Source organism: Thamnophis sirtalis, unplaced genomic scaffold, assembly GCF_051295495.1.
Source record: "Thamnophis sirtalis isolate CommonGarterSnake01/CBP01778 unplaced genomic scaffold, rThaSir2_p1.2 scaffold_10, whole genome shotgun sequence".
Classification (NCBI taxonomy): Eukaryota; Metazoa; Chordata; class Lepidosauria; order Squamata; family Natricidae; genus Thamnophis; species Thamnophis sirtalis.
This window is the reverse complement of record NW_028261390.1, coordinates 6,221,829-6,234,985: the sequence shown is the minus strand read 5'-3', so window position 1 is coordinate 6,234,985 and position 13,157 is coordinate 6,221,829. Positions and strand designations below refer to the sequence as shown.

Sequence of the window (13,157 nt, the reverse complement as noted above, 5' to 3'; positions counted from 1 at the left end):
AGGAGTGGGATTTGGAGATTCTCCGAACCAGCCGTATTGTTAGCTACCGGTTCTCCCGAATCCGGGCGAACCCATAGCTGCCCATCCCTGATTCTGAGGGGTTTATAGGCTGGTTGTAGGTCAGTGTGTCTGTGCCTGGCACGCCACAAAACAATTCCATAACAGAGGGACTACCAAACTGCCACCTCTTTAAGTGGTGCAGCCGTGTGACGTCGCACTTTACAGCCAAATCCCTTCCTGACAGAAGTTCTGGTCCCAACTTAACTTTGGTTAAGCGAGGACGACCGATAACACAAAACATAAGCAGAAAGCGGAAGATTGAAGGGGACTGAAAATAAAGAGATCCTATCAAATGTGCCATGTTACAGATCCTGTCACTCTCTCCCTCAGCCAAATTTGCCTCATAGGGTTGTTGCTGTGGCGGAAATAAGAGGAGGGAGGATATTCGGTAAGTCCGGTGCCTTGAGTTGTAAATACTCAATTTCCTCGAAAATAAGAACTCCCCAGATAATAAGCCTAACCAATCTTTTGAGCACATACGCTAAAATAAATCCCACCCCCGAAAATAAGCCCTCCCCGAAAATATTGCAACACAGCAGCAGCCCTGAGGTAATTATGCTCGCCGCCTCCTGCACCTCAAAAATAATAAGACCTCCCTGAAAATAAGGCCGAGTGCTTATTTTGGGGGTCAAAAGAAAATAAGACCCGGTCTTATTTTGGGGGAAGCACATATAATAAAGGTGGGATTAAAAAGTCCAAAGAAAAAAAAATGATTAGCTTTGTGGGGGTTAATGTGAAGATTCTCAGAGAGTCTTAACCTTGTGCTTGGAAGAGACAGCACTAATCTCCATCAATTATTTATTATTTACTGTATTTTTCGGAGTATAAGACGCACCAAGATTTTGAAGAGGCAAATTTTTTAAAAAAAGTTTTTGCACTCTGCAAATCTCCCCAAAACAGCCAGTTTTTTTTTGCAAAAACAGGCCCATTTCCCCCCCAAAAAGGGCTTGACTAGCCTTTAGGAGGCTTGTAGAGTGCTCCTGGGGGGTGCCCCCCCCCAGTGAGCAAAAAATGACCTGTTTTTTGCGAAAATGGGCCTGTTTTTTTGTCAAAAAAGGGCATGCATAGCCTTTAAGAGGCTTATAGAGTACCTCCTAAAACACCCCATTTTTCACTCATTTCTGCTCTTCCCAGCACCCAAGAGCACTCTGCAAGGCTCCTAAAGGCTCTGCACAGCCATTTTGATGAAGGGGCGGGGTTTCAGAAGGCAAAAAATGTTGTATTCAGTGTATAAGACACACCCAGATTTTCAGCCTCTTTTTTGAGGGAAAAAGGTGTGCCTTATACTCCACAAAATACGGTATTTATTAAATGTACATGCTGTCCATTTCACTACCAAGCGATTCTGGAGTCATCTCTGTTACTCATCCTCTTTGCTTTGTTGACATCTTCATTATAGGTAAATAAGACTGCAGACGGGCATGCCCTCACCGAAGCGAGGAAACAGCTGAAAGAGGAAACACAGTTAAGACTGGTAAGGTGCTTCGCAGGTGAAGAGAAGCTAGGGCAGAATTACAACACCTTGTAAGTTCAGCAGAGCATAGTCAGTGTACAGGGATCCTGGAATTTGGAATTTGTCAGAGTCACAAAAATCACAATATCCATTTTTCTGGTTTTAATGTTTTGTACAGTTATGGTAGGATTCAAAAATTTTTTACTACCGGTTCTGTGGGTGTGGCAAGGCTTGGTGGGCGTGTCTTGGTGGGCGTGGCAGGGGAAGGTTCCTGTAAAATCCCTCCCCACTCTAGGGGAAGGATACTGCAAAATCCCCATTTCCTCCCGATCAACTGGGACTCGGGAGACAGAGAATAGATGGGGGCGAGGCCAGCCAGAGGTGGTTTTTGCTGGTTCTCCAAACTACTCAAAATTTCTGCTACCGGTTCTCCAGAACTGGTTAGAACCTGCTGAATACCACCTCTGATGTATATGCATGTATGTGTATGTGTGTACACAAACACACACACACACACACACACACACACACACGAAAAGATTCAGAATGATTCTAATATCAGGAAAAGAGTTGAATACCATTTTCTCACATCAAAGGCTTTTGCAAAGAAAATACATCAGAAAACGTGGCCTGCTTGTGAAAAGGGGTGAAGTGCCTGCAAAAATGACTTAAGACGTGAAGCTGTTTACATGCCAGATTCCCCTCCCTCCGTTTTAAAAATTGTTTTGATGCCCTGGTATGTTCATACCCCATAATACCTTTGATCATTGTCGGGGTCAGAAAAAAACCTGCTCTGAGTTTCCTTGCAGCGAGCTAAGCTTTTTCTCTCGGACTCAGCCTAGAGAATTCATACATTCTTCCATCTTCTGCAGGAATGGAAAAAGATCACCCTGCCCTCGTCGCTACCGTTTCTTGAATGGTAGCGATTTTTTTTTGTTGTTGTTTAGGGAGAAAGAGTCTTTCAGACCTTCAAACTCTCGCCTGTAATGTGTGTGTATGTGTGTGTGTGTGTGTGTGCGTGTGCCTGCTTTTAGGACGTGGAGAAAGAGCTTGAAATGCAGATCGGAATGAGACAAGAGATGGAGCTGGCTATGAAGATGCTGGAAAAAGACGTTTGCGAGAAGCAGGATGCTCTTGTGGTGCTCAGGCAACAACTGGACGATCTCAGGGCCCTAAAACTTGAACTTTCTTTCAAGCTGCAGGTAAATCAACAGGAAAGGGTTAATTGCAGGGTCTCCCTCTTTGCTTTCAATTAGGAGAAATGGAGGGTTTGGGCCAGTGGAGGGTTGCAGGCGGTAAGCCCCAGTACGGGCGTACCGGCGCCTGCCGGGAGCACCGGGTACCGTTCCGGTACGGTGCTCCGGAGGGCCCAGCCGCCCGCCCTCGTTCCTTACCTGTATTTGAAGGAAATGGGCCATCTGTGCATGCGCGCGCAGCGTACGGCGCCTGCGCAATGCTCTGCCAAGCAGCTGGAGCGTTACGCAGGCATCGCAGGTGGTAAGGTTGCATGCGTGCGCGTGTGCGCGCACCCTGCATGTGTTCCTGTGGTGGCCGCTGGGCCCCGTTGCACTGTACCAGTTGCGCCGGGATCCAGAACCCAACACTGGTTTGGACACGGGAGAATAAGATGGCTTAGTTACAAAGCTTGATGCTACAACTCTTTACTCCTTTCTCTTGGTTGACTTGATTAAAGAATATAAGACAGTCTAATCAGGGGTGGGATTGAAAAACAATCCCACCCCTGATTAGCAACAGGTTCTCTGCCCTGGGTGGGCGTGGCCATGGTGGGTATGGCCTACTTAGCCTCCTACACCACGGTGGGAGTGGGAGTGTATTTTCACCCTCCCCAGGCTCCGGAGGCTTTCCTTCAGCCTTCAGGAGGGCGAAAACGATCTCTCCCGGGCTCCAGAGGCCCTCCGGAAACAGGCCCATTTCTGGAACTTCCGGGAGGTCCGTTTTTCGCCCTCCCAGAGCCTCTGCGCAGGTCCTGCACTTACATGGCATGATGAATGGGCCGCGTGGAGACTCCTGGGAGGGGCTGGGTGGGGCCAGCCAGTCCTTGCAACTACCGGTTCAGCGAACCAGATGTAAAATTAACATCCGGTTCTCGCGAACCGGTCTAAAACCAGCTGAATTCCACCCCTTAGTCTAATCCCGGTGGTGTAAGTCGGCTCCTTAGATACAAAATAATTTAAGCAGTTTCTCCACGCAGGGCTGGTCTGAACACGAAGTATAAACCTGGCCCTTAATCCTGGGTTGCGGCCGAGAGAGTTTGCAAGCTGTCTCCCTTGTAAATTGGGGCGGGCAAGGATAGTTGATGCGCAAAATATACATTGCAACGCTTATTGCAAAGCCTCTCAACTACCAAACGACAACCCGGCCTTCACGTGGTGCCCCCCCGTTCCCACCAATCGGGCTCTGTCGACCCTTGGGACTGGCGTCCCCTTGGGTATATCCAGCCGAAACAGCTTCCATGGATCGCCGTATCCATTACCGAAAACAGTGGCGTCAAATTTCCATGGAAGTTGCCTATACCCACGATGGGTGAAGAGGCGTCAAGTACAAGTACTTGTAAATTGCACTTTCTCCCTCGTCGTTAACAGAAAGAAAAATTGGGATAGGCATATTTGATTGTTCCTTTCTGTCATCTGAAACTAATGTTACCAATGGCACATTTTGCAAAATAATCTTCGGTTGTGTTAAAGGTTCGACTGATTTTCATGATCTAAAGCAGGGGTGTCAAACGCGCCGCCTCCGGTGCTTCATTTAAATACTCCAGAATGCAAACTAGCGATGGGACTAAGAGATAGAGAGGAAACGGGAGTACCACAAGATATGGAACAGGTGGTATAACTGGCTTGAAAAGAGATGTAAAATCAATGCATAAGGAACACAAGGCAAACACAATGAAAAAAGATGGCATATATTTAGAAAGCATTTATTTTTTTCATTTTTTTTCATTTATTTGGGATTTATAGGCCGCCCTTTTCCCTGAGGGGACTCAGGGCGGCTTACATTCATAGGAAAAGGGGGGGTGCAATACAGAGACATAAACAATATGTGAATAAAATAAACAGTAAAAACACAACTTTCATTCAACACTCAACACTCGGGTGGGGCGAATTAGAAACTTATCCCCAGGCCTGACGGGATAGCCAGGTCTTAAGGGCTGTGCGGAAGGTCTGGACGGTGGTGAGGGTGCGAATCTCGACGGGGAGGTCGTTCCACAGGGTCGGAGCTGCTACTGAAAAGGCTCTCCTCCGCGTAGTCGCCAGTCGGCATTGACTGGCGGATGGGATTCGGAGGAGGCCCAATCTGTGCGATCTAATTGGTCGGAGGGAGGTAATCGGCAGGAGGCGGTCTCTCAAGTACTCAGATCCACTACCATGGATGGAGGGCTTTATAGATGGTAAGTAATACCCTGAAGCGCACCCGGAGATCAACAGGTAGCCAGTGCAGCTCGCGGAGGATAGGTGTTATGTGGGCGAACCGCGGTGCGCCCACTATCACTCGCGCGGCTGCATTCTGGACTAACTGCAGTCGCCGAATGCACTTCAAGGGCAGCCCCATGTAGAGCACATTGCAGCAATAGAGATAGAAATATTCTATATATGTGTGTGTGTATGTGTGTGTGTATTGTAAAAATGAGAAAGTAAACAAAGACGAATATGTATAAAATAATAGAATGGAAAATGGAAAAACCGAAATCAGAAAAAAAGATATACCGATAACAGAAAGCTGTAAAAGTGTAATTGTGATTTTAATGTTTGGAAAATGTCAAATAAAGAAATATTTGCATTTGAATATTGTCTTGGCAACGTTTCGGCGAGGTCTCACTCGCCATCTTCAGGCCGGTGTTTTCAGCTTAAAGTGTGATCGGATATATATATAGCATTTCGACTTCGTCGAAACGTCGCCAAGACACTTCTAATTTTACGCGGGACAAAACCCGAATAACCAAAGACCTACATACTAACACCTGCGAAAACCTCAGAAAACATATATATATATGGCTGTGTGTGTATGCTCCAGCATAACTCTTTCAATTAAACTTGGTACAGAGATGACTTACTCTCTGAAAACAAATACTGTGGGGGTAAGGCAACCCTGCACCCTTCAGGGTAGGTGTTGTGCCTTAAAATGGCTTCTACTGTACTGCAGTAAAATGGCTTATTTTCAGGAAAACATGGTAATCTTTAAAGATAACTAAGCATAGTTATTGTTCTCTTTGGTTGTTTTTTTTTAGAGTTCAGACCTGGGAATGAAACAGAAGAGTGAACTGAATAGCCGCTTGGAGGAGAAGACCAGTCAAATGGCCGCTACAATTAAACTGCTTGAACAGAGGTAAACACGAAAGTGGCTTATCCAAGCAAGCTAAGATTGTGATTTATAGCCATCCTTTCAATCATTCTTGGGTTACACGAAAAGAGAAATTAGGCTTTCTAAACTTGTTTCTTGCAAGTCTCTTATAATTAGTTTGCCGCAGGAAAGTTGGGAAATATTGTCCGGCTGTAAAATGGCTTCTACTGTACAGCGCAGTCGAGTTGCCGTGGTAATGGCTTCACAGTACTCCACAAGGGGGCTCCCTCTGGTAAGGGGGAAAATCCAACATTAGAAATTACATTTGGCCCAGACATTTTCCCCCCTATAAATAAACACCTGGGCAAAGCCGGTTTATCAGCTAGTTACAAATATATTCCTCTCAAATCATAGCAAGTTTTGGCAACAGAGATTGATGATCTGAATTGGAAAAATTGGAAAAGTCAGAATGTAACTGTACGTTCTCCCATTTCTTTATAGACGTAAATCTAGTCGCTATAATGTGCTTTGAAATGGATGCATAACGGGTTTTGTTCAATATTCCACCGATAGTTGGCATCACACATTTTGGCGGGCCATAACCATCATTTACAATCCATGATGGTTCTGTTGTGTGACATGCTAAGCTCACCTAGCACATCGCATTGTGGCTTAATAAGATGTTTGAGTTGGACCACATAAATTAAATGCTTGCAATTCGTGAAAACATTTGACGGTTCAGGTAGTCCTCGGCTTACGACTGCAATTGAGCCACACATTTTTGTTGCTAAGCGAGAAAGTTGTTAAGTGAGTTTTGCCCTGTTTTACAACCTTTCTTGTCGCAGTTGTTCAGGGAATCACTGCAGTGGTGATGTTGGCAACACGGTTGTTAAGTGAATCTGGCTTCCCCATTGACTTTGCTTGTCAGAAGGTCGCAAAGCGGATCTCATGGGACACTGCAACCATCGTAAATATAGCAACAGCAATAGCAGTTAGACTTATATACCGCTTCATAGGGCTTTCAGCCCTCTCTAAGCGGTTTACAGAGTCAGCATATTGCCCCCAACAACAATCCGGGTCCTCATTTTACCCACCTCGGAAGGATGGAAGGCTGAGTCAACCTTGAGCCGGTGAGATTTGAACAGCCGAACTGCAGAACTGCAGTCAGCTGAAGTAGCCTGCAGTGCTGCATTTAACCACTGCGCCACCTCGGCTCTTGAACCAGATGCTGTATGAAAAACAGTTGTAAGTCATTTTTTCCCAGTGCCATTGTAACTTCAAATGGTCACTAAACAGAAAAGGCTGTAAGTCGAGGACTACCTTCAAAGGATTCTGAAACATATACATCATTCCTCAACTTTGAAAATACGTAACTTTATTTGAGATATGTGTTAATGTGCCGCCTTCTTACGAAATGAAGATCAAGCGTTACCGTATTTTTCGGAGTATAAGACGCACCGGAGTATAAGACGCAGTAAGGTTTTGAAGAGGGAAATTTTTTTAAAAAGATATTTGCACTCTGCAGGCCTCCCAAAAACGGCCCATTTTTTGTGAAAATGGAACTGTTTTTTTAAGGCATGAATAGCCCTTAGGAGGCTTGTAGAATGCTCCTGTGGGGTGGGAGGCCCCAAAAACGAGCAAAAATGGCCCGTTTTTTGCTAAAACGGACCTGTTTTTTGTCAAGAAAAAGGGGCATGGATAGCCTTTAGGAAGCTTATAGAGTGCTGCTGGGGGGAAGGGGGCATTTTTTGCTCATTTCTGCCTTCCCCAGCCCCCAGGAGCACTCTGCAAGGCTCCTAAAGGCTATGCACAGCCGTTTTGATGAAGGGACGGAGTTTCGAGAGGCAAAAAATGTTGTATTCAGTGTATAAGAAGCACCTAGATTTTCAGCCTCTTTTTTGAGGGAAAAGGGTGCGTCTTATACTCCGAAAAATATGGTAATTGTATTTAAGCTGTGCTTATTTAAAGTACTGCAATATATAACCACTGATATCTGTTTGATTAACTGGTGTTTTTTTTATTACGTATTTTCTCTACTCCAATCCCCCATTCTCCACATATTATTTTTTGATTTCCTTTTCTTCCCCTCCTTAACAGCGAAAAGGATTTGGTGAAACAGGCAAAAACCTTAAATAGCGCAGCGAACAAATTAATTCAGAAGCCTCACTAGAAATTTAATTTTGGGCGGCCGATCGCATCGCCATTCTGACATCCAAGCTCCCTTAACGAGCGAAGAGCAAAAACAAAACATCGAGAATTTAGATGTCAGAAAAGTTGACGTGGAATTTGATGGGATTTTTTTTTCTTTTTTTTAAAAAAAATAGTTTTATTCGGAAATAGAAAAGTTAACTTCTGGCTTTCCTTTCCCCCCCCTGTTAACGCTTTGAAACTTTATTAAAATAGGAGCAATTTGATCAGTGTGTACTCCAGAAAGAAGAGAAGATAAATCTGATTTGTGGCTATGTACATTCAATTGTATACCCTCCCTTTTTTTGGGTTTTTTTTTAGCCTTTACAACTTGTTTCAACTTGAAAGGGAAAAAAATTCTTGGTTTTCCCTTTTGTGAAGTAGATGGGTGTGTGCGTGTGTGTGTGTGAAAAAGCAGACAGAGAAATTTGGAAGCCTGCAGGAAACCACGATTTTTGTAGAGTTGGGCGTCCCCAATTGATCCTAAGCAGGACCAAGGTTAGAACATTTTCGGAACATTTGGGCATTATTAACCAAAGGTTTGTCTGCACTGCAGCCTTTGCTACTACCCGAACTTTAGGCTCGGGATATTTTGTAAATTGAAATTAATTTGAAAGGTTGCGGGCTGCAAAGCACCTTCCTTAAGGGGAATATTCCCATGCCCAAGAATAAAATCCTCCCTTGAATTGAAGCCGTAGGAAAAATTATTTGAGAGAACTCCATCTGTACTCTCCACGGCTTGCCTTTTCGCTTGGCTTGCAAAAACGGAACAATTCCCTCCGTCCCAATTCCCTATTTGCGAGAATTTCCTTTTACGGCTACCTGCCCATCCACCCGAATGTCCAAAAATCCTTTTTATTTGACGTAGCCCCCTGGGCGGATAGGTATTAAGGAACATTCAGAAGACACACACACACACAGAGTTCAGGTGATGCAAATCGCACCAATTTTGATTGCTCAAGAGTTGTAACTGGAATTTTTTTTTTAGCAATCCGAGGACGAGCTAAGATAACAGGCCATTTTCATAACAGTGGGAAATGATTTATTCATCCCCCTTTAGGTGACATGGATGCAAAATCTAGCTGTTTAGCTATTTTTTTAATTGTTTAGCCCTTTCCATTGACTTCTACCTCTGCCTTTACTCCCTAAAAATATAGTGAATTCTCATTTCCTGGTTGATTTTTTTTAATACGTGTCCCTTGCTCTTTAAGAAAAGACTGAATCATTGTCCCTTTCATATAAATCAGAGGTGGGTTCCTATCTGTTCAGACCGGTTCGGCCCAGTAGGTAGTAATTCGGCCTGCCGTGCCCCAGAACCAGTTCTATTGTTGGCGCCGCCATCTTGATTTTTGGTTCTGCGCATGAACAGAACAAGCTTCATTGAAAAATGTAATTTCCCCCCCCCTTTTGTAACGTTGTGCACACGCGCAGACCTTTTCAGGTGCAAAAGCGCGCGTGCGTGGAGCAAAAGATTTTTTTTGCGCGCTGAACCAGCAGTAATGCCAGCAGCAAAAGTAATTCGGCCATTGTTGAAAGCTCTCTCTGGCCACTATTAATATTTGATTCGGAGGGATCTTAATCAAACAAGGGATTTGCTAGGAATTGGAGTGAGAGAGCATCTAAGCCTTAGAAAGTCTACTAAAAACACCATGCTGTAGCTCAACAATGTATTGTTTTTTTTCTTGTCCTGATTCTGATGAAACCCGAGGGGATTGTAAGAGAGTGTGTGGAGAATTATTAACATTTCTCAAAACTACCCAAACTATTTCCCTTCCCTCCACATCTTTAATAGTTGTTCTTCAACCAAGTCAGGGGTTGGGACCGGTTCATGCAAACCGGTAGTAAAAAGGCTACTCGTTCCCCCGAAAATGAAACCTGTTCGGGCGAACTGGTTTTTCCGACGATCAGCTGTGGCGCGCGATTTATATTAGCTAGAAAGCAGGAATTCCTGCTTTCTAGCTAATCTAAATCGCGTGGGCCAGCGGATTTCCCATCCCCCCTCGTTGTTTGCTTACCTTTGCAGGCGTGCTCGGTAGCAGACTCCGCCCACCCGCCCGGACGTCATCACGCCCGTTTTTGACACTCTGCACATGCGTGGGAGTTCCCGCGCATGCGTGGAGATTGAGAGCATACACGCTCCCCTTGTTACCAAACCGGTAGCAAAAGTAAATGGATTTCACCCCTGAACCAAGTGCCCTCCAAATGTTTTTCAAGCATTCCTAGAAAATACTTTGGGCTGTGTTGATTGACGGATTTGGGGAAGCCTAAACCGAGGACACGTCCCTGTTTAACGGGTGTGTGTGTGAGAGAGAGATAAAAGATATGTTCTTCTAAGTTCCCACTAGGGTTGAAATAGTTTCATCTTATATAAATCACCTTTTGCTTGCTCCAAGAAAATGGGAACATGCAAAAAAGAAAATGGGAACAAAATAATAATAATAATAATAGCCTGAAGTGGAAAGGCAGGCGTTGTCATTATTTTTGGAAGGACAGTTTGTTCTATCTGGCCACCCTCCCAAGTGAAGCCTTCACCCTAAATATTTTCTCCCCCCTGGTTGGTGGATTTCAAGTAGCCCAAAATCAGTTTGTGTGTTGTGATAGTATCCTTTGCCCCCTCTCTTCTCGTTGAGCAGCCCGCCCCCCCCCCTGAAATAGTCTGGGAAAACCCTAAACGAACAGCCCACAACTTTGCCTCCGAACTGGAACCCCTGCGTGTGCTTCCCCCCCGACGTAACAGTTGTGAATGAGGCTAGACAAACGCACTAATCCCCTAGGTACTCCTTGACGCAAGTTCCAGTTGTATAATAAAGCTGCAGTGTAACGTAACGAAGAACCCAAGACCTTTTTCACATTACTCTGTACTTGAGGTTTTGCTTTGACTATGGATAATAAAAGTGATGTTTTATGTTTATCATCTAATGACTGTAAACTGTAGTTATAGAATAAAAAAAAATGGAAAAGAGAAACTCCTTCTGCCTGGTTCACCTCAACCATTTTATTTATTTTTTTAGTCCGTCGTTAGATTTTCGTTTCTCGTCCCCCGCCCTCCTTCTCGTCCCCGCGCTCATCCCTCCATCGCTCATTCAGCCTTTCCTTTTATTTATGGTTTCAATTTGGTCTCCCCCCACCCCCCTACCATAGCTTTTGTTTTTTATCACAAGTTCATGTGGCTCATACCCAGATTGCAGCTGTCCGAGCGGGAGTGCCAGTCTCTGCAGGAGGACAATCGTCTCTTCAAGGAGGAATTTGGAGACAAGATCGACAGCCTTCAAGTCGAAGTGGAGCAACTTACAAAGCAGCGGTGAAGACAGAAAACGTTTCCCCCTTCCTCTGGGTATTTTTAGTTGGTGGTGTCGTGGCCCTCCAACGGAGCTGGCAGCAGATTCGGACAGTGAGGAGGGTTGGGGAGGAACCTGGGCCAGTCCTGGAGTCTGGGGAAGGCTCGGATGAGGGCTCTGTGTCAGAGGCAGAGAGGGGGCCAGGGCCATCTGACAGTTATCAGCTGCCTTCAAAGTCAAACATCAGTGTGGCAGACGAACAGCTGGAGCCTGTTCCCAGTGCGCGCACGCGCAGAGATGCCAGACGAAGGGAACAGCTAAAGAACGGGCTGACTTGGGAGTAAGGCCACTGATGAACGATGAATGGCCCCGCCCAGAGGAAATAAAAGAGGAGCGAAAGGGGAGTGGAGTTTGCAGGAGACAGTTAGTTCGTTTCATTGGTTCATGACTCTCTGAAACTCTTTGCCATGTTTTGCAGATATCGGCCTGGCAGCTCAATTAGTTATTGTCTTTGGACTCAATTAGTTATTGTCTGCTGCAAACTCTGCGTAGGTGTCAGGAAGGGCATCCGGCCAGTAAACACTTGAGCTCCATTCGGTTGCCCCTATTTCAACTCGAGGCAAGGAATTACAGGGGGGGGGGAAAGTGATCCTGTATCCTTCAAAGTAATATTTTTAAATGCTTTATTTGTTTCAAGGCCTATATAAATTGAATATCATAAACTGCTGCTGGGTGGTTTACAATGCAAATTAAAAACAAATTTACTAAAATGAATCCACAGCAGAAGTTAAATATAAAATTTCAGAATTTTATAATGACAGTTCTTTGTCTACCAGCATTGGGCCTCAATGAAATAATTGGGATTTATTCTCAAGTAAGCAGATTGTCTGTTGCATTTAAGGCGATCCGTGCAACTGTATTATGTGGAAGATGGGAGTGGAATAGCTCAATGTTGAATCATGCTTAATCCAGAAACCCTACATGGCTTTCCTTGGGGTTTTGCATTTTTGAGATTGGGGGTCCTTAGATTTTAAAACTGCTCCCCAAAACAGGCAGAAACATGGTGAAAATTGTACACATAAGGTACCTGCATGTTGGATTCAGGATCAGGATTTAATCTGGGACTTCAACTCCCAGAATTCCCCAGTCAGCAATTCTGGGAGTTGAAGTCCACAAGTCTTCAAGCTGCTATCCGGGTTCCCAATAACATCCAAAATTAAATCAGAGTCCAAGGCAAAGGATTCCTCAAAGTTCCAATTGATTAAAAGAGCCATGTTGGCACATCTGGGAAAACCCGAATCTGAAAGCTTCCAGGTTTTCCCCACCCAGTTGAAAGTTCAAGATCTTGCCCCCCACACCCACAAGTCCATCACGTGGTCCAATTTTCCACTGCCACGCTGGTAGCTTCCCACCCATCCAGTTCCGGCTAGGTGCAGAGACCAAAGGATGACCTTGAGTTTCGAAGAAGAATGTTGTTATGGCTACATATCACCCAACTCCGTATAATCCCTCCCCCTCCCATTTTCCCACAATAGAAAATGAATAGTAAAAAGTGTGGCAGGCCTGAAGTCCAAAAGGAAAGGTGGCTCGCAGACCTGACAGCTCCCCAGTTTAGAGACCCCTGCCCTTAAAAGGGTCATCATGTCAAAAAACACATACGGTTATTAACAAATAGCAGAGAGATGATATCAAGTCAAATGGACAACAGAACCGATTTCGAAACTTAGTGGTCATGTATTGGCACTGTTCAATTTACTCTTCTATTGTTGCTCGAATTAAAATGGTCATTTATTTTTTAAAAAAATGATAAGTTCTAAAAGGAAAAGGTGGGAACCAGTTTACTTTTGGGATGTGCGTGTGCGTGCGTGTTATATTTAACA

At 44.7% G+C, this 13,157-nt stretch overlaps 1 protein-coding gene across 8 annotated transcripts in view; it reads left to right on the top strand.

Moving 5' to 3' along the window:
• The window catches only part of RUFY3 (RUN and FYVE domain containing 3), a 72,160-nt gene that overhangs the window by 47,016 nt on the left and 11,987 nt on the right, over positions 1-13,157 (top strand). For 5 of the 8 annotated variants that reach the window (XM_087723965.1, XM_087723971.1, XM_087723970.1 and 2 more), the window contains 4 exons: positions 1,460-1,534; positions 2,548-2,715; positions 5,760-5,857; positions 11,181-11,300. In XM_087723965.1, coding sequence (XP_087580091.1) covers positions 1,460-1,534; positions 2,548-2,715; positions 5,760-5,857; positions 11,181-11,300 — 461 coding nt within the window. Of the gene's footprint in view, positions 1-1,459; positions 1,535-2,547; positions 2,716-5,759; positions 5,858-7,909; positions 9,197-11,180; positions 11,301-13,157 lie in introns of those variants that run through there. The other 3 variants (XM_087723973.1, XM_087723969.1, XM_087723968.1) reach the window with 2 other exon arrangements.